Raw genomic sequence first — 22,259 nt, 5'->3', positions numbered from 1 at the left:
GTTGGATGGTATGCTTCAAATGTGATAGGTTCTATGATTATCTCTGTCAAATTTATATATATGAGGAGTCAACTGTGCAATATTTAGCTTCTTTCTGTGTGAAAGAACTAAGTCGGAGGTGACGTTACGTTTTCATGGTAGGCAAGGTTCTGCTCTCATCTACCATGAGGTAGAAAAGGAATCTGTTTATGCTGCTGTTCTCTCTCTCACACACAGCAGAGTGTTATGTTTCAACAAAAAAAAATGTACACTAACTCCTGTACTTGTTTTTCTAGCAAAGATGTTAGAAAATCACATACCAACTTCGAGCTTCATATTTCCTGTTTTCATCACTGTGTCAGATATCCAACCTGTTTAATGAAGGCATTAAGCGACTTGAAAAAAAGCGCCATGTCTGATCTTAGCAGGGTTCCAATTATCTAATTCGCGGAACGAGTTATGTTACATAAGTTAACACTTTCGTGAACAGGAGTGATGGGGGGGGGGGTATTTTATATAGTTAAGAACAAAATGCAGGTAATAATCAGCCAGAAGCTTCTACAGAACTGCTGTAAATTTATACTTTTCGAGAGAGAGAAACAAAATAGATATTTCTGTGCTTTACTTCGCAGCCAAGAACCCCACCATACTTCCGTGTTTACCCAAATACTGAACACAGATGACAGTATTTATTTCCCAAATGTGAATTTTAAAAAAGGAGAAAATATACATCGTGATTTTAGCGAGATTTACAAAAAAAAAAAAAAAATCACTAAGGACAACCCAGAAATGTTCGAACCTTTAAAATGAAATTAAATATGATAATTAAAATTATCATCATATTTAATTTCATTAAGGTTATATAGTGGAATTTCCACTTTAAAAAGAGGAAATTCCACTACATGAGAAGAACGTACATGGTAATATTTATAATTCACTGTAGTGCACAAAATTGTAAAATAATAGACTTGAAATTTAAAGCCATTGGTATAATATATAATTGTTTAATGTCCACTGTTCTTTCGAATGATGATAGGGGAGGATATAAATTATTTTGGAAAATCCATAACTCGCACAATATTCAGATTCGTGCCAAATTGAGTGATATTCTAATAGTCAATCCGACTGCAATAACAAATACTACTTAAATGAGAGAGGAAGACATTCGGCCTTCAATTAATAGTTTTAATGTATGATACTTGCAAATAAAGGAGAATGATAATATATAAGGCAATTTTAGAGTATGGGAAAAGTAACTTAGACATATGCTGACCTACAGAGTTATCATCAGATATCGAGGTTAACTTAAGTAAATAAAACCTACAAAAAGTAGTAAAATGGATCCGGCATCTATAACAACTGAATTCGGTTTCTAATTGAGGATACTTCCCCCCCCCCAGTAATAATTTTTCGGTATATTGCTCCTGACCATTATTTTGACCATGTGGCACATATTTTGTGTGTACATTTTAAAACCCAAATTTTGTTGATCGATATTAAATACATTAAAATTTAACGTAACGTTGATCTACTGAAACATTTGCTTCTAGTATGTACATAAAAAAAAAATAATAATAAATAAAAATAATAATAAACAAAAAACAAGTGCTTAATTAATGTAGCTATTAGTTTCAACTGTTGTCTACTTTTTTTAAGATCAATCCCAAATACGATAGGTAGGATCAGTGATGTGTTTGGATGGGAGAGAAGAAATCTATTGAAATTTTTTCCTGAAAAGATGGAGGTTATAGTTGTTGGGAAACAGTTCATGGGGAAAGCTGTTTCAGAAGACAGAAGAGGCAGATGGTATAAATGGGGAAGATGAGAAGCAGACTTTGGCATTTTAGTTGGAATAACAAGAGTTGGAAATTGCTGATTTTGTTTTAACAGACCCAACAGAAAGTGAAAGATAGTGGATAACAGGAGTTTCTGTATAAAATGTTGTGTGAAACCGATGATTACACGTGCAAGTGCTTTTTCCTGCATTTATTTGGGATCATTAGGTCGACCTTGATTATTTGAAATTCTCAGATTGGTTTTCGGGTATTGTAACCATTCTAAATGAACATTATTTTGATAATGTAGCAAAGCATGGAGGCTGGGAAATGTGAAGTTAATCCAAATAATTGCTAATATCTTAATTAAGATATTAGCAATGAATTATTACATATGAATGCGACTTCATCTAATATTGGGCAAATGAATGCTTGATTTTAAAAACAAACTTAGAACTTTGCAGATATATATACTCTCTCAAGAATTATAAGTAATAGCAAAGTCAAACTTTTTTGGGAGAGGGGATGAGAAAGAGAAATACTTATTAGGGTTTTTAACATTTATTTTATTAATTCATATAAACTTTTTAGCAATGATGACATTTCAAAACTGTAGTTTATATTGTAACTCAAAAAAGCATTGATACGCTTTTTGTTTTACTTACATGGAAATTCCGAGTGTTATTTCACTTTGATTTGAGGGATGATTTAAATGATTTCAAGTGTTTTTTCATTTTTAAAAGTACTATAATTCCAATAGTATTTTCCAATAGCCTCAAGGAATCACTTGATTTTAAAGTATTAGAACCGTAATGATAGTAACATAGCAATGAATGAAACTTTTATTTAAAAACGCCTATATTTTATATTATATTATATACTAGTACAGTATATATATATATCGCGTCACTTCCTGCAATGAAAATAAGGAACTCAAAACCAAGGCCATGAAACGAACAATACTGCACGACGAAGGGCGAAGTTCTGTCATATCTCATTGCCCTTCAAGTACAGTCAATCTGACTGAGGTTTTTGACCCCGTTTGAAGTACGAGTATTTTGGTAGCTTTCAATCATGGGAAAGATGCCGAAATAGTAGTACAACTACTGTATACTTATATTTGATGTTATATTTCTTCCTGTGACATAACTTGCTTCTCCCTGAGTATCTGTGAGAGTTCCCTAGCGCTTTGACTGAGCTACTAAGCTTTCGTTCTCCATTCCCTTGCACTGCAAGCGTTTCGGGGCACAGAAAGTTTTCTCACTGTACCGAAATTATATAGTCTACTCAGTCACAACTTATTTTAAATAAAAGCAATGATATTCGTCCCGTTCTCTAAGAGGGGAAGAAAAAAGGCTTCCCAAATAAAATTAGTAATCAGTTCCGACTTAAAGCGTTATATAATCAGTTTTGTTTTTCGCCGAAATGAAATGAAATTCTTTCCCGAAATAAGATATGATGCTAACGAGAGACCTAATGGATCCTGCTTTAGTAGATATTAGAAGTGTGCTAAAATCTCCTGTTGGATACAAACCATTCTGCGAAATAACATTCTCAGAAAATTATTTAAATTTGCTGTACAACCACGTAAAATGCCTAAAGAACATTTATTAACAAGCACATGTGTAGCCTTCCTTCTTTATTATTTTCTAATAATCCAAGATGAGTGACATAATGCATAAAAATCACATTTAAGATAGAGGAAATAAACGCATTTTCGAAAACGATATTTCTGTGTATATTTACATCAGATGAAGTACTCGAGAGTAGCACGAAACTTTTTTTTTTTTTAAATACCTTTGGTGTTTCGGCATTATTAGCCACAGCTGAGAAAGCTTTCGTCACGAATTTTTTTCAATGTGGCTCCCACCCACGAAAGATTTTGTAAACCTATACATATACAAAACCTATATTTTGTAAACATTCCTACCATGTGGGCTAAGAATGTTTCTATTTTTTAGTATTTTTATTTATTTTGGACATAGTCCGAAAAACCAGGTCTCTAGTCAAAATTTAACTGCTGGATAAAATCATAATAATCAAGCCATCATCTGATTACAGAAGAAAACATTCTCTTGAAAGGGTTTAATTTTGCTTTATGCCCATGTGAAATACCTAAAGAACATTTATTATGTAAAACAGAAAGAGGCACCTTCTTCCTTCCTCCCCGAGAGAATAACTTATTATGTCTTGAACAGGTCGTTATAATAAACAAGGCGAGACCACCGAAAAACAACATGATACTAGAGAATGAAGAGCCCTAAAAAGTTTAAAAGATAACACTAATACAATAATTCTTGTGTACAACACAATAATAACAAAAAAAGAATACTACAGTTACTCTCGATGCATATGACTATGATTATATAAAATGATATATGAAAAAATTAGAATGTTAAATAAAGTGGGGGAAATTGGGGTACGGATATGAAATTCGTGGGATGAAAGGGGAAGTGGTTGCCAGATAGACAAGGAGTAGAATCAAAGATTAACGGGTTGACTGATTTGATTTGAAGTTTTATAGCGCAACGACAAATTAAGCAGGACCAGTGGTGTACCGCAAGGCTCTATTCTTGGCACTGCTATTCAATCTCTACATCAATGATACTGGAAGTAATAATAGTTTTTGTTTCGTAGTGGCAAAAAGCACGGCTATGCACTTTGTACTGAACAATTTTCAATCTGTATATTATACTGATGGATTTCACCTCTGGAAATTGAAGAGGCAAGATATCAAGGGATTTAAAGGTTATGATTGACAGAGAACTTCTGCCAATTTTGCAAAAAATAGCAAAACAGCGAATCACTTTCATGATTAAAACCGCGCTGACTAATAGGGACAAAGAAGTCATTATCCTGCTTGATAAAGCTTTGATACATCCGCATCAGGACGTCATGGTTCATTGCGTCTTACACGGGATTGAAACCCAGATCTTTTCAACCCCCAATGAAATCGTCGAGACCATGAAGGAACAATTGTGTGGCCAGATAGGAAAATAAATGTCGTCGTCCGGTAGCATCCTCTAGCAAGAGGGTTGCAGCAGATGAGCAGCTCTTCTCCTTTTCTCTGTCTGTCGCTTCCATCATTCTTAAACCAGTCCATTCCACGATGTCATTAAACCACTCTCTAGTTGGTCTTCCACGTCTTCTCTTCCCCTCAACTTTCCCTTGTAATATAGTTCTTGTCAGGTGTCCCGAAGAACCTCTCAGAAGATGTCCTGCAAATCTAGTCTTTCTTTGCATAATATTCTTTAACGGTGTTCTTTCCATCCCAACTCGTCTTAAAACTTCTTGATTTGATATTATTTCTGTATAGCTAATCTTTTCCATCTTTCTATAACACCACATTTCCAATGCATTAATTCTTTCCATCTCTCTCTCTCTTTCTTAGTGTCCATGACTCACTTCCATAACTTGCAATACTCCAAACTGTTGCTTTAACTATTCCAATTCTAACGCCTATTTTAGTGTTCTTGTTTATTAAAATTCTCTTCATTTCCATAAATGCCGATTTAGCTTTGCCTATTCTATTTCTAATGTCCAACTCGGAAGTTCCTTTCTCTGAGATCCAGCTACCTAAATATTGAAATATTTCCACTTCTAAAATCTTTCCTCCACATCTTATTTTTACATTATATCCTATTTTTCTACCCATTATCATTATCTTGGTCTTTTTTGTGTTAATTCTTAGTCCATACTCTTTACAAGAGTATGGACTAAGAATAATTCTTTGAATAATTTGTTGTAACCCATTTTCACTTTCTGCCATCACTACTACATCATCCGCATATCTTAAGTTATTAATGATTCTTCCGTTTATTTTTATTCCTTCTTCTACATCCTCAAGTGCCTCTCTAAACATTTGTTCACTATAAAAGTTCAACAATAATGGTGATAACTTGCATCCTTGTCTGACTCCTCTCTCCACCGGGAATTCTCCTGTTTCCTCTCCATTTACACACACTGACGCTATTTGTGACCAATATAATCTCTTTAAAATTTCAAAATCATAAGAGTCAATATCAGTATTTTCTAGAATGTCAAAAAGCCTTTCATGTTTCACTGTATCAAATGCCTTTTCAAAATCTAGAAATCCCAAAAACAACTTTCCACCATGGTTTAGTGTTTTCTCCCCAATAATGCTTAGACAAGTTATAGCCTCTCTAGTTCCTCTGTTGGTTCTGAATCCAAACTGTTCCTCGTTCATTTCTTTTTCTATTTTATTCCTAATTCTCTCTAAAATTATTTGCACCAGAATTTTTGCTGTGTGAGTTATAAGACTTATCGTTCTAAAATTGTTACAGTCTAAAACTCCCGTCTTTTTTGGAATGGGGATAAAAATTGATCTTCTAAACTCCTCTGGTAATTCTTGTCCTTCATGAATTCCGTTAATAATTTGCCATAACACTTCCATACCTTTTTCACCTATATTCCTTATAAGTTCTATCTGTATACCATCTATTCCGGGGGATTTTCCTTCTTTCATCTTTTGAATTGCTAGATTCAATTCCTCCCTCATGATGCACAGTCTCTGCCCACTATGTTCTTTCCTTTGATTTTCTCCTCGTTCCCTGTCTTCGTAAAGTTTACTTACATATTCTTCCCATCTCTGTAATATCTTCTCTTTATAAATGTAACAAAAAAAAAAAAAGATGCTTCACCTGACCCAGTACTACAAATGTTAAGAGAATACGTGCAAAAAAAAGAAGAGTTATATTTTGGTCCTTTGCTCTCAGGTGTACAATGTACAGGAGGCATTTCATCATCCCCCACACACAGAAATATGGTGCAGTTTAGTATGGGATTCCTGCTGGGGGTTGATAAAAGAAAGAAGCGACTATTAGTCGTAATAGAACACAGACGTTACGGCTGCAGGCTAAATGTAAACCAAATTACTCTTTATTATGTGCAAAAATATTTTTAAAGTTAAAACTGAAGCAAGTAAACAGAGGAAACTCTCCCCCTCTCTCTCTTTCACACACACACACACACACACACACACACACACACACACACACACACACACACACACACACACACACACACACACACACACACACAAGAGAAATAGGGAACATTAAGATAGCGTGAAGGAATAACTTCATTATTCTTGTTTTTCTCGTTTTCTAGAAATACAAAATTTTCGACAAGAAACTGCATAAATTTCAGACGAGTGTCACATGTAACGATGAATCAGGAATTCCATTTTGAACACTAATCATTTCGAAGAGTATATATTTCGAGAAAAGCAATTCACCAAAATGCACAGTCATTCAATTTTCTAAACTGCGGATGCATTGAAGCGATTTGCCGTACGCTGTAAAAACTACATCGCTTAATTTTGTTTAATGGTATTTCAAGAAACGGCTGACTAGTGACCACTCAAACGGTGCATTCTGGTTAAATTTATTAGTAAGGTATTTTCTTGCTATTAACGAGTTCATTAAATACACAGTCATTCAATTTAAACTGAAATAGCACAGGAAATGACGAAATATAAGTTAGTCAGAAAACAGAAAATAAAACATTGCCTTCTGAAATGATGCTGCTTCTGTGAAGTTAAATTACTGCAAAATAAGAAGTTCAGGAAACAGCAGACTAGTGAAACAACTGAAGTGGTACATTCTGGTTAAATTTATTAGGAAGGTATTTTCTTGCTACTAATGAATTCATTAAATATACAGTCATTTAATTTAAACTGAAATAACACAGGAAATGACGAAATGTAAGTACGTCAAGAAACAGAAAATAAACACCATATTCAGAAATGCTACTTTTGCGGTATAAACTACATGAAAATAAATGTTGCGTATGTCCTTTAAGATATATGCAACTAACAAGAAAATATACCACTTAATAAGTAATAAACATTATGTTATTTAGGGATGTTGTAGTGCAGAGGTCGACAACGCAGTGAATTATTAGTGCGCCCTCAGAGAAATTATTGTAAATTGCTTTGGAGCTCGCAGCGTAGATCGCAGTATATCTGAGAGATACATTCATTACTACTATGTGCTAAAATGCAAGAAAACATAAAGAAAAAGCGCTGCAAATATAATACATGATGGTACAAATTAAGTGAATATTTAATCCAACATTATTTCATAGCCGAATATAAAAACTATAAGAGTTTCGTGCCGAATATATAGAAACTAAAAATTTCGGCGGATGCAACTATAAGTAGTGCCTTATGGACAATTCGTAGTAAAGGTGGTGCAAGCTCCAGACCTCTTTCCTCAGTATTTTCCATAAATGTAAAGCACAGCTTGCAGAGGTCAGCAACCTTTTTAATATGAAGAGCGCAATATAAAATTTGAAAATTACGGAGGGCTCGTGACACAGGCATTTTTTTCTCACATTTCAGGCTTAGAAATTCTATGGTTAGTTGTTTTTAAGAAAAATGAGATTTCAAATTTTAACATTATGTTATTTACCTCGCTTTTACAACATATTTTTGTTACATTCATATGTATCATATGAATATAAAATACATAAAAAATAAAAATAAAAAATGAATACAAAAAGAATAAATATTCATGTTAACAATTAGAATGTATCTGTCAGATCAGATGCGAGCGCCTTGCTTTATCAATCATAATGGCAAATACTGTATATTTGTTTATTATGCAATAATAGTGTGGCTATTTCTAAAAAAAAAAAAAAAAAGTAATATAGAAAGACATTTCAAAACCATTCATGCCAATTGTAATCTTAAGTTTAATTATTTAAATCAGGAGGAGTCAGCAACGCGGCGCCCGCAATATTGCGCCCTTCATATTAAAAAGGTTGCCGACCACTGCAGTCTAGTGTACTACTGTTATAATTTAAAGTTAGTTTTTGAAGTATTGAAAAGGGATTTAAATAATCCATTAAGTTATAGGCTAATAAATACTGTATATTAATTTCGAATATGAAGATGAGAATCATTCAGAATATAAGAAAGCTGCTATCTTGAGATATGAGTTTTATAATCGTTGTAAAAAAGGAAATATCCACGCTCTCGAAACCAAAGAAAGCGATAGAACTGAATCAGCTCAAATTACCCATAACAACGAGAAATGAATAAAACAAAGTACGAGGAGCTTTGTACTTGATTTATATCATGGTCTGATTTTTTTGTTTTACGTTTCTACTTATTAAAAAAATTTAATTCTAATATTTATATACTTGACCAAAGATGCATATTCAGGCTTCCATCCCACCTCCTCTTCACTGTCAGTTCGCAAATGAGATCGACTTGGTCATGTGACTAAGTCTAAATTGTGCCACTAATGAAATTCCAGTTTGGCAATTCTCTCCTCCTTATACCTAAGTTGCACAGGTAGCTAAAAATTTGTGTGGAATTATTACTTGATACTCTAGAAAATGAGCAACATCTGTAGTGAGTTTCAACATAACATTGACAGTTCCTTTGTAACTAATAAAAGTGGAGAAGGGGGGAATAGAGAGAATAAAAACAATGTACTTATAATGTAGATTTTCCAAAACAAGCGATAACAATAGAATCCAGAAGCCTACCTGGGTTTCAGATGAAAAATACAGACTTCTCTCCTCCCAAAAATCAGAGGGAAATACAGAAAGTTTTTCTTTATAAATATGCATGTTCACAGGGCTGGTTTATTTATTTTTTTTTAAGGGATGAAAAAAACCAAAGTTTCCTGGAGAAAAAACTTTCACCTCCATATGAGTTGCTAAATCACCTTTTCGATTTAAAAGCCTTGATAAAGGTTCTTCATATCACAGATGGGATTCCAACCCAGGTCTTTCCAACCAAAGGAGCTATTGATGTTATATTAAAAACTATCCTGTTTAAATTAAATATATTTTTAGAAATCTTGATTAAGTAACTTCTGCAATCTTTATGAACATATCTGATTGTATGTGCAACTCATTGCAACATTCTGGTAATAATCACTGCACAGTAATTTGTTTTTTATTGACTAATTCTATTAATTAAAAATTCAAATGGCATTTAGAGATATGTCAAATGACCTCCTTCTTCAACCTTTTGGTTCTGTCCACTGCTGGACGAAGGTCTCCCCCATGATTTTCCAGACCACTTGGTTTTCTGCCTCTCCCATCCATCTCACTCCTGCAGTTTATTCCAGTTCATCCCTACACCTTCTTCTCGGTCTTCCTCTTTGTCTTGCTCCATCCACTGGTCTCCACTCTGTTGTTTTTCTAGTCCATCTCACATCACTACATCTGACAATATGGCCAGCCCATCTCCACTTAGCCTGTTTAATGTATTTTACAATATCCACGCCACCTGTTTGAGATCTTATCCAGATATTTGTCTTCCTATCTCTTAATGTTATTTTTAGCATACTTCTCTCCATACGATGTTGTGTTGTTCTCAGCTTTTTGTTTAGGGCTTCTGTTAAAGTCCATGTTTCTCCTCCGTATGTTAGGACAAGTATACACTGGTCGAAAGCTTTCCTTACTCATTTTCCCATAAGCTATCCATCCAAGGTGAATATATATGAAGTAACTTGTTTTATTTCATGGTTTTCAACTTTGACAGTTCTACGGTTTATGTATTTATTCATCATTATTTTTGTTTTTTCTCTATTTATTTTTAATCCAATTACTTTGGAGGCTTCATTTAGCCTTTCTTCCAGATCTTCAAGATATCTGCTATTAGGACAATATCATCTGCAAATTTCAGATGAATGATGCAGCCTTTCTCTATTTATGTTTATTCCTTTTGTTCCCCAATCAAGGCTTCTAAAGACTTCCTCTAGTGCACCTATAAATGATTTGGGAGATATGGTGTCGCCTTCCCAGATGCCTTTTTGTATTGGGAACTTTTCACTGTTTTTATATAATTTAATTACAGAAGTTGCATTATTGCAAATATGTTTTAGTGTTTCAATATATGGTTTCTCAGTTCCCTGGGTTTCAAGTGCTTTTAGTGTTGCAGATGTTTTAACTGAATCAAATGCTTTTTCATAGTCTATCTAGGCCAGACATGGGTTTAATGTATTCAAATGATTTTTTAATGAGCTGTCTTAATGTGTGAATATGGTCCAATTTAAATCCAGCTTGTTCACAGGATTGCATTCCCTCTAGTTTAGATTTTATTCTATTATTTATAATTTTTGTGAAGACTTTATATATGGTGGGGAATAGGCTTACAGGCCTGTAGTTTAATTTCTTCCTTATTGCCCTTTTTAAAAAAATTAATATTAGAAGTGAATTGTTCCAAATTTTTGGAATTTTTCTCTGTTTTAGGCATTTATTAAAGAGTTTAGTCAGCTGTTTGATGACAGGGCTTCCTCCCAGTTTTAAGAAGTCTACCATAATTCCATCTTCTCCTGAGACCTTTCCATTCTTCATCTCCCACAGTGCCATTTCCACTTCACCTTGTAAGATCTCAAGGGCATTGTGTTCTTCCTCACTCGAGTTATTCAGAGATGATTCTTGGATGTTTCGGTCTTTGTCTTCATAGAGTTCAGTATAAAATTCCTGAATTCTTTTGATTATTGCATCTCCATTTTTATAAGTTCACCATTTTAACCTCTTACAGCAGCTATTTCCTTTGTTCCAACTGATAATGTTCATCTTAGGACCTTCATATTACTATTGTTTCTTTAATTTTCCTAGTATTATTTCAAATGACCTTAGCAGATCAAATGTAGTTCCTTTATATATATATGTAGATATTCATTATAAACTCAGTTAATCAAATAATTTATTAGCATTTTAGAGTGAAATATGAAAAATGTTTTAAATAACTGAATTCAAAGTAACAAACAAATAATATTAGGTATGATTGCTCAAATGTTCACTGTACAGTAACCACTTAAACACATTCTCATTTTTTAATATAACTACTAGCCCTGGAATATGTGATGTCATTAAAATATTTTATACTCTCTTTCTCACTCCCCTCTCCTCCCCCAGTTCAAAATAATATATGAATTTTAATGGATTATTCATAAGCTATGGCAAGCATTGTAACATTCAGCTATACGTCTGTTTCTGCTCTATGTCCCAATCAAGCTATGTTGTTGCCATGGTAGATTTATATCACATCCATTTTAACACAAATAAAACTAATCATATGATATAGATATAACCAAATGTTAATGTAAATTTCATTAACAATAACGTGAGATTAATGGATCCATAACATTTGTGAATTACATTAAATTGCTACCTCTAGTTAAGTAGGGGAAAAGTGCACGCTACCATTTTTTTTGCCTTCCCAACTTCTGATTCCTCCGACCAACCAGCCTACTTCCGTCCCAAGGGGGTTTGATGCTATGTTATTTACTATATATGTAAGGGGAAAAAAAATAGAAAAGAATAAATCACATGATATTAGCAGTTAGTGAAAATGCAAACAACACATCTTGCTAAGCTTTTCATTCTAAGTATACAGAATTTAATCAGCTCCTTGGTGCTTAAATTTAAATAAAAAATGAAGACATGGTTCTTAGGATAATGTTTTCTTCATTTTTCTCAATAGAACCATTTTTAAATAAACTATAGAAACTGGATTTAGTCCGAGCTGAGGCAAAAATGAAGAAATTAGAAAATAGTTCATATTAGCATTTTGGAATGCTAATTTTTTTTTTTTTTTTTTTTTAATGTGTGTGGGGCAGGGGATCAGATAAAGAGAAACTTTTCTACATGACTGCAAGGATCCAGAGATTGTTATTTAACTATATTTGTTAAATAAACCTACCTATATTCTATTTTCAATTACAATAAATACAATCAATGAAAAAGTGAAAAAACAATTATGAAGTTTAAAAACTTAATTTTCTTCCTTCTCATACAGACTGCCTCTCCCTAAATTGATTCCATCACTGTCTGACATTCATTTGTACACTTAAGAGAAGTACTTCAATTATTGAAATGCCCACATGGATGAAATATACATCATCTTCAATTTCATATCCATGTTATTTGAAACAGATATTAATGGTATTGCAATGTTTAATGGGCACTTTACATCCATGGTATCCTTGATGTGTACACATCATAGCCTGGTAGGTAGTTAAAAAACACAACTGCCAATATAGATATTCTGCAAGAAAATATTTCATTTATGATATACATAAATCTTCAAGGCCCACCTTTCCTAATTGGGTTGTGGGGGCAGCAGCTGCAAGAGGAATTTCCAATGGTCAGATCCTCTGCCACCAAGCTCAGGTGTTCTGGTGGGACTCCCAAATGTGTCCACCTAAGGTTTTGGATATAATCTATCCAGCGAGTCCTTGGCCTTCCACGTGGCCAAGGAAATTTATGATATAATAAAGTAAATTTATTATATCATAAATAATTCCTTATATTTATTACAGTGAGATGTAACAAATATTTTATATATCTGGATGTACAAAAACATAACAATCCTTAGAGTGCAGTGGAAAACACAGGATCACAGAATGATCAAACAATATGCCTTTGTTCAAGAAAGGCAACACTGCGCAATTAGCAGAAAAACTTGGATAGATTATCTTTTACTTTACTTAATCCCCTTTATGGTGTCGAGGTACGTATTCTTGCAACCTCAACCCGAGGATAAAGTAGTCAGCCCTATGCCTCCGGTGTGTGCTATGTCCGCAGATGTGTACGTTCACAGGCTAGTTTGCCTATTCTGGGGAACAAAAAATCCGAGTTCCTGGATGAAATCCTCCCACACCTCCATATGAGAATGGCTAACTTACCTTTCATCTAAAGAGACCAGATAAAGGTTCCTCACATCACTGACAAGAATCGAACCCAGGTCTTTCTGACCAAAGGGCTTTGTCTATACCAACTGAGCAATGGAGGGTGGACAGATTATCATGAATAACAAAATGCAGCACCTGCTTCTCCCTCTCTCACTGCCCCCCCCCCCATCTAAAACGCACACACATATTAAGGAGTGGTCTTACCAGCCATTAGTTTTTCTATCAGTATCTGAACTGCACATCAAAAATTAAAAACACTAGAGTTAAATAGCTACTGTATTTGAAATTCAGTCCTGGTAAAAACAAAGTCCAATTTTCATTTGTGTGCTGGAAAATGACAAATCTTGAATCCCCCTCTTAATAATATCCTGCGGGTCAAAATTTTTGTTCTAGTCAGTTACATTCATTTTCTGTCTGTTGCTCTCCAAATTCTGATAACTACTCTGACCTTCTCCATTATTTGTTGGTGAAACGCTATGACTGGCTGTCCAAATACCCAATCAATGATGTCTCTTCATTTGGGAAACTTCAATGTTAACGACTCAGAATGGTTTTCCTTCTCCAATTCCAATTCCAATGATCTGATCAAACAGAGATACTTGCTGTAAGTTTTAACAAAATATCTGTATGTCAACCCTCTCCAATCTTCCAACACACTCGATCTTCTTTATCAGTTCTCCTATTAAATATGTTGTAAGTGTCAGATGCCTTGCCCTTTAGGACATAAAAAGTATTAGGAGGTTTATTATATATATAAATGAATAATATACTGTAGATGGTAATTCAGACCATAACATTTTCCAAGTCTCCTTTCTTGCAGAACACTCTTCTCCCAGATACTTGGTATCATGTCCTTTGGCATATGGCCTGTATGATTTCTACTAATCTTTTAATCTTTTCACTTTTCAGACCCAGCACCTGGATCCAAATACAAACCTTGCAGTACTCATATATCCGAAGCCACAAGATCTTCCATAATCAATGCCTTAAAATCTTATTACGGTGCAATATTTCAATACGATGAGCAAAAACTTTTCCACTGCTACCAAAACACCACCATACCTTATTAAATGATTTGATGGAATGATTTCCATCTCTTTTCTCTCCAGACGTAAGAACATCACATCACATCTATGGCTTCCTCATCATCCAAAAAACTAGGTGTCCTTTTCCACTCACGGACATTTCTTATTTATACATTCCTAACAGTGTCTAAATTTCATATCTGCCTTACTTTAGAATGCTGTTCTTACATATGAGATAGTGTAAAAAATATGCTCAATGCTGTCCAGAAGAGAGTGATCTGGTTAAATGATATTTCTCTCACATATTTATTCCAGTCGCAATTTCATATGCATAATATCTTTACCTTATGATGCCTTTTCTACAAATATTTTCATTGACACTGTTCTCAAGGGAAAGACAGTCCCTTGAGTCCATAAACATGAACAACTCTGGCCAGCATCCATTCACTTTCCAGTTCCAATCATATCAAACCAACTTCTCATTCCCAATCTTTCATTCCTTCTGCACTTTAAATACATAGTTTTCCTTAAGAACTACAACCTTCAGTTGTACAAAAAAAGATCCATTTTTTTCTTCTTGACACAGCATCGATGTGCTATAAGTTCTGCAACATCTCATGTGAGGAATTTATATATAAAAAAATTCCTGATATCTTATGGTCATAAAAAAAGCAACTCTGAACTTTTCAAGTGTTCAAAACTTTAAAGTAATATTTATGTTCTTTAATTTAAAGTAGTCAACTTGGTTGGCTGAGTGGTTAGCATATCCACTCTCCAACCAAAAGGCTGTGGATTCAAGTCCTGCTGAAGGTGTGGAAGTTTGTAATTGTCCTTATATGGAAAATAAATTTAATCGCCCAGTGTGAGATCACTATCCCACTTATTCCAAGCCTGAAGTGGCTTGAAAAAATTTCATCGTTGATCTCTAGAGAAGGGTTTTGGACTATAAAATAAAAATACATAAAATGTATTTAAAAAAAAAAATAATAATAATAAAGATAGAAAGATCCTTGGCTCAAACATGGTACTAATGTACCATAGGTTTATCTTTCATGGGTGGAAGTCACATAATAAAAATCTGTTCTGCCACTTTGTCCAAAACACGTAACATCACAGCTGCAAAAGACTCTGTACACTCCAAAGTATCGTAATGGTCAAGATGATATTTAACTGAGCATGATATTACCATGTGTTTTTAAAGACAGTATTAGAATAACCCTGAAATTATTTAAATTACTAACATACAAATTCTTCCATCAAATGTTGAAAATAAACATGACTACTTTAAGGGAAAAGTAGTCATGTTTATTTTCACTAGTAAGGTGATTATATATATATATATATATTACAATAAGTGAGATTCCATTCCAATCATAATGTAAGTCAAAAAGTTAAAGATGCCAAGAAATTATATTCTTGGTTTCATCCTTTATCCAAGTGTAAACAAACAAAGTTTGCATGTAAAGTAACTTCATGGCTGGGTTACTTGTATACAGAGGCTAATGACTTCACATCAATTGCCTCAGTATACCATAATGCAAGGCACAAGGAATTCACTGGATATGAGTGAATTCCTTGAGTTTTTTTAGGGGCAACTACCACAGTATATAACAGAGAGAGTACACTCATATCAAGGGTCTTGGATTTGATTATCTCATCAGAGGAAGTTATTATAAATGAGTTATTGAATCTCTCTCCAGTTGATGAGATTGATCATGAGGTGATTAATTAGGTGGTGGGCAGTCATATGAGGACTTCTTTGAGAAAGGGATATATGTAGGACTATAAAGCTGGTGATTATGACATGCTCAGGTGACAGCTTGTAACTGTATCATGGAATGAAGAATTGGATGGAAATGAGATAAATGCTGCTTGGGACCTGCTCAGAAACAGTCTGGCAATGTTAAAATGCATTCCAAAGGTCAAGAGATTGAATAAGGTGAGTATGAAAAGGATGAATGAAGTGGTGAAGCATGCAGTTCGGAAGAAGGCATTATGAAGGCAGCATAAGATGAGTGGTGATAATAGCCAGTTGCACAAGGAATACAAAGAGCAAGCAAGAAAGTAACTCACTTGGTAAGTGTAGCAAAAATGCAGTATGAGCAACATTTAGTTAATGAAGCCAAAAGGAATCCTATGGAGTTTTTTTATGTGGCCAATAGACAAAAGAATGATTATAGAAGGATGATACTGGTTGGAGGTAATGGGAGAATGATAAGGATGTTAAATGAGCAGTTCATAAAAGGTATTTCATCCTCATGAAGTAACATTATACAGAACTTGAAAGCAGTGGGAAAGGAGGAAGAAAAGTTACTGATGGTGAGTGAGTGAGTAGGAGATATGAATAATTGAGTAAATTTGATGGTATATTAACACATTTCTTGAGGGAATGTTCCAGGGAGCTAACAACAGCTTTAGTTTATCTCTTTAACTTGTGTCTTAGATTTACCCAAGTTCCAAAGGGGTAGAAAGAGGATAAAATTGTTTTCCCTTCATAAAGAGGGTGATAAAAGGTTTAATTACAGACCAATCTGTTTGTCTGGAGTTGTTAGACAGGCTAGTGAGAACTAAGATTCAGAATTGGGTTGATGACACAACCCATGTTATCCATCAAACATTCACTTTGATGAACAGCATGAGTTTGCTAAAGGAAGGTTGTGTTTTAGCAATCTACTGACTATAACAACGTAACAGGTGCAGTGGATAAAGGGGAAGCATACAAGATGGTATATTTAGATTTTGCTAAAGCCTTTGATAGACTGCCACATGACAAGCAGATAATTAAACTGAAACAGATGGCACTGGATAGTAGATTAATTAATTAGATTGGAGATTGGCTGTCTGATAGGTATTAGCAATTGTGTATGGGGAGGTGATATCTCGGAAGAGGAAGGTCATCAGTTGTGTGCCAAGGGTCTATTTTGGATCCACTGCTGTTTAATTTGTATGCAGTGATATTGGGAAGGGCTTAAATGGCTATATACAGTTGTTTGCAAATGATGCAAAGTTGGGTAGTACTATGGATGTAGCCTTGCATGAGTAATTCAAAAGACTTTCTGAATGAGTAAATGAATAGGGCTACCAGTTCAATATAGCAAAGTGTAAGGTTTTAAAGTTTAGGAGGCACGGACGGGATGCAGAGTATAAGATTGATATCTTAGAGGAAGGGATCTGGGGTGTTGGTGGACAAGGACTTGAAATTTTGGAGACATTTTGTTAAATGTTAGCACAGTGCATTATGGAAATGATGCAGAGATGCAGACATGTAGGAATAGGAATGTTATGATTCTGTTGTATAAGGCTTCATCAGAGTGCATATGGATACTGTGTACAGATTTGGTCACCAGGTTTTCAAAAGGATGAAAGATGTTGGAACAGGTTCAGAGACAATTGACTATGGTGGTTTCTGGTCTCTGGATTGTAGAGGATGAAGGCAGATTGAGGGAATGCAAATCGCAGAGTCTAGTGGATAGAAGAATCGGGTGGGGAGGGGACATAACTAACACATAAGTTGGTAAAGGGTTACCAGATTAATACGGATCAGATTTTTCATAGAATGATAAAGGGTGTGAAGGAAGGAAATGAGGAGTTGGTTTTTTGCATGAAGAGTGTGGGTGGTTGGAATGCATTGCCAGAAGTGTAGTGAGAGTAGAGACAGTGAATGAATTCAAAATGAATAATAAGTTGTGATGAGATGGAAGACTTCCCATAATGAGTCCCTAACTCTATTGAGGTCTAATAATAATAATCATCTATACTAGAGAATTATTTTATGATAATTTTGTTATAAATAGCACACATCTCTCATAAAATATGAGATAATATTGTTATAATTGCAAATACAATACCTAATTACAGTTCAATTACATGAAACTTGTAAAAAAATAAAATAAAAAAACATTAATATCAATAAAACAAATATAATGAAAATAAGAAGAATGACAGAAGGTAACAAAGATCCCTAAGGACAATAATGACTAAGTTATAAAAAAAAAAAAATTTAAATGACTTATTAAATCCATCTAAAACATGAACAGTAGTTGGAATGATGAATCATCCTTCCAACTGCATGAACCACTGTTCATGAAGTTGAGACACTGACAAGTAGAAAATATGCTAAAGGAAAATTGATAGCATTTGAAATGAAATGTTCATGGAAAATAAAAATATACTGGACAGAAGTCAGAACAATTAGATGATAACAGGAGAGAGAGGTGTGTCATTAAAGTATTACTACCCCAAAGGAACAGACAATACAAAAAAGATATGGGTTATATTATTAAAAACAACACAAACTTGTTAAACCATACTATGAGATATCATGCATGAGACAAGAGAAGATGAAGTATCCCTATTTATGAAAGACTCATCCTGTCCTTACAAAAAAGAGATAAGAAAACTGTATTATACAGTTGTTGCTTCATATTTCCAGCCCAAAAACCTGAAAGAAAAGAAAGAAACATGCTTGTCAGTAAAATCATCCTGCAAATAAACAAAAATTGCTAACCAAAACTTGCCGGCCTGGTTGGCCAAGTGGTAAGCATATCCACTCTCCAACCAAAAGGCTGCAGGTTCGAATCCCGCCGTAGGCACGGATGTTTGTGATTATCTGTGAAAATACTAGTGGTAATGATGATGATGTGTGGTAGATGGCGCTGGTGTAGATGATGGTAGTTGGTGGATTGAGCAGCAGAGATAGTTGTAGAGTGCTCTCCTCAATGAGTTATTGGACTCCCTGGAGGCATTACATAATAATAATAATAATAAAATAAACCAAGTTTTGTTATGTGGCACTAGGGACTACTATACAGAGATCTGGCTACTTAGATTTCTTGGGGATAACAAGTTATGGAGAGGATCCAGAGAATTCACTAAGATGGTGAGAGGCATGTGGATCCAGAACTAACAGGCCTCTCACTATCTTACTCAGTGGACTGATCATTGTGAGAATAGATTAAAAAATGTAGATTACAAAGTCATGTTGGAGGCTTAATGGATTTTTTTACAACACTCAAAAAGAATTAAAATAGAATTTAATACTTCCTATATTTCGTCCTAGTCACTAGGACATCTACGGGGATTACAAAAACAATTAATGTAACATATGCACAAATAACAAACAATACTAAGCCCAACCACGTGGGCGACACTTTTTAGTGTCGCCCACGTGGTTGGGCTTAGTATTGTTTGTTATTTGTGCATATGTTACATTAATTGTTTTTGTAATCCCCGTAGATGTCCTAGTGACTAGGACGAAATATAGGAAGTATTAAATTCTATTTTAATTCTTTTTGAGTGTTGTAAAAAAATCCATTAAGCCTGCAACATGATGTCCTCACAGCACTTAAGCCTCTACACACGTAGATTACAAAGGGTTTCTAAAGGAAGAAAAGAGGGAATATGGTAGAACTATAGGTTATTAAAGAGATGCATGCTGAGATGAGAGAAAACATGGAATCAAACCCTAGAAATTATGTAAGAGTATGGTTAACAAGTACAAGGAGTAGGCACTTCTAAAGCACTTGCAACTATTTCCAACAACTTATTCCTCCGATTCAATACTCTCCAAGCAAAAGTGCTTTGTCAATGAATGAGTTAAAGGGGAACCATATGCATGTGTTAATAATGATTGGTGGGGGGGTCTTCTGCAATGAATCTTTAGACTCCATGAAGATGACAGTATAAGACTTTGAATGAGGATATATAAATATAATAATATAAAAAATAATTTTTCAACTAGAAAAGCACTTAAACCTGAGCTGCTTTTATTGCAGCTCAGGTTTAAGTGCTTTTTACTGAAAGAGAAAGCTTTTATAAATTGAGCATTATTCACTAATCTGACTGCATGAGTGAATAGTGTTATCTGTCATCTGCTCTCCAACCAACAGTTGGAGAGCAGATGACACTATTCATGCAGGCCATCAGGTAACAGTTTATCACTAGATGTGCATTGGCGCACCCAAGGAGGGGGGCCAAGGGGCCCTGTCCCCCCCCCAAAAAAAAGAAAAAACACTAGAAAAATTTCCAAAAATATTTTCCTAATTAAAATTATTATTATTTTTTTTAATTTATGTTGTGTCTTCTATTTCTATGCTACTTATGAATTAGTGATCACATAAGGTGGGAATACCCTACAGCACTCGGGAATCCTGGCCGCTGTGAAAGCAAAGTGAATGAAGTAGTGCTCGGGCGCTACTTCGTTTGCCCAAGCCGGGCCAGAGGAGATCACGGGTATCATGTATTGGCGATCACTGCAGATGCTCAGTCATAGTTCGTATGACTGAGCATCTGCAGTGATGCTCAGTCATACGAACTACTCAACTCGCCCCCTCCAAGATTAAATTCTGAGTGCACCACTGTAGATGTGAAACTACCTTGCATGCTAGTAAACACCTTAAGTGATATGAAAAAAAAAAATCATGTTTGGACTCTAGAGCAAGGTTCTTGGATTATCTACTCCTTGGCTACCCCCAATAGTTATTTTGAAGTCTTTCATGAGTGGGATTTACATAAACATTCATAAAAATAACTTTCTGCATAACTTCTGTATATATATTTTTATTTTTAATAATAAAACCCAAGTAGTTTTGGAATGTGCTGAAATTAAGTTTTAGAAAAACTGAATATCATACCAATTATCACTAAAGTTATAAGCCAAAATATTAAAAAAACTAAATTTGAAATGAGGTGATTTAGAGCTTTTTGACTTTTTTCCCAATTTCAGAATATACACACCAAATTTCAGATTACCTTTTTGACAACTGATTTCCTAGAATCAGAGATATTACTAATGAGAACCAATTAAATACTTAATAATCAAGTATTTGCAGACATTTAAAGCCAACAAACTGCACAGATTGACTTCTGTGACCATAGTTTTAGGATAAGATGGTTATTCTTATGCCTAAATATATATTTTTGTGCATAAATTTAATGTCTTCTTCTTCTGGCTGATTCACCTAGTTATAAGATAAAGAAACCCTCAAATCGTGTACAAGATACCATGATAGTATATTATTACTGACTTCTTATCAACAAATTAATGTGTTGTTTGTTAGGATTCTAATACTGTCATGTCTTACATTTCAGTCTTTTAGAGAACTTCTAACAACATCAATCCACTTAGACTTCTTCCTTCAGACCTTTTTCCTTCCATTCTTTCTGTGAGGAGAGCTAATCTAAAGGTGGTGATTTTGTTAAACTCCTCTCTTGCATTCTGTTTATAACTACATAACACCTTAGATCTATGCTCACACATTCTTGAAAGATAACAATAGTCAACTTTCTTTTTAATATCTTCATTTTAAAGATGATCCTACCATTAATGCCATCTGTTCCCTTAATTTTTCATCTCATCATTAATTGATTAATTAATGACTAGAGCATTAATTGTTGCAAACTGAGAGGAACTCAATTTCAATCTTTCAATCAAGCTTTTATAAGCTGAGCATTATTCACCAATCTGTCTTCTATATTGCTAGTTTAGAATTCTGGCTGATTTCTCTCTTATCCCATATAAATTTCTTAAACTAGCTCTCAACAATATCAAGTTTACTTATCTATTATCAATTTTCAAATTTAATTGGCTATTTTCCCAAAACAAAATTTGCCAAAAGAGCCAAAATATTTTACATGTTTCTATAAGTTCTCTGACAATGCAATAGTTTTTTTCCCCATGTTTTTTCGTTTATTTTCATAGTTTAACTGCTAATTTTCACATGTTTTGTATGAGGAAAAAAAAAACTACTGAAAACTTCTATTTAATTTAGTTATTCAAAAATGGACAAAGAATTACA

At 34.2% G+C, this 22,259-nt stretch overlaps 1 protein-coding gene across 2 annotated transcripts in view; it reads right to left on the bottom strand.

The window, feature by feature from the left end:
- Window positions 1–22,259, bottom strand: part of LOC150104799 (RING finger protein 150-like) — a 135,962-nt gene that overhangs the window by 112,086 nt on the left and 1,617 nt on the right. The window contains exon 2 of one of the 2 annotated variants that reach the window (XM_090395973.1): window positions 11,949–12,032. The exons of the other annotated variant lie outside the window; for it this stretch is intronic. Coding sequence (XP_090252099.1) covers window positions 11,949–12,032 — 84 coding nt within the window. The remainder of the gene's footprint in view (window positions 1–11,948; window positions 12,033–22,259) is intronic. 2 annotated transcript variants of the gene reach the window in all.

The sequence above is a fragment of the Typopeltis vanoorti genome, chromosome 7 (assembly GCF_054136105.1).
Source record: "Typopeltis vanoorti isolate ZY-2024b chromosome 7, IOZ_Tvanoo_1.0, whole genome shotgun sequence".
NCBI classification, from domain to species: Eukaryota; Metazoa; Arthropoda; class Arachnida; order Uropygi; family Thelyphonidae; genus Typopeltis; species Typopeltis vanoorti.
Note: the sequence above shows the minus strand (reverse complement) of the source record. Positions and strands in the feature narration are given on the sequence as shown.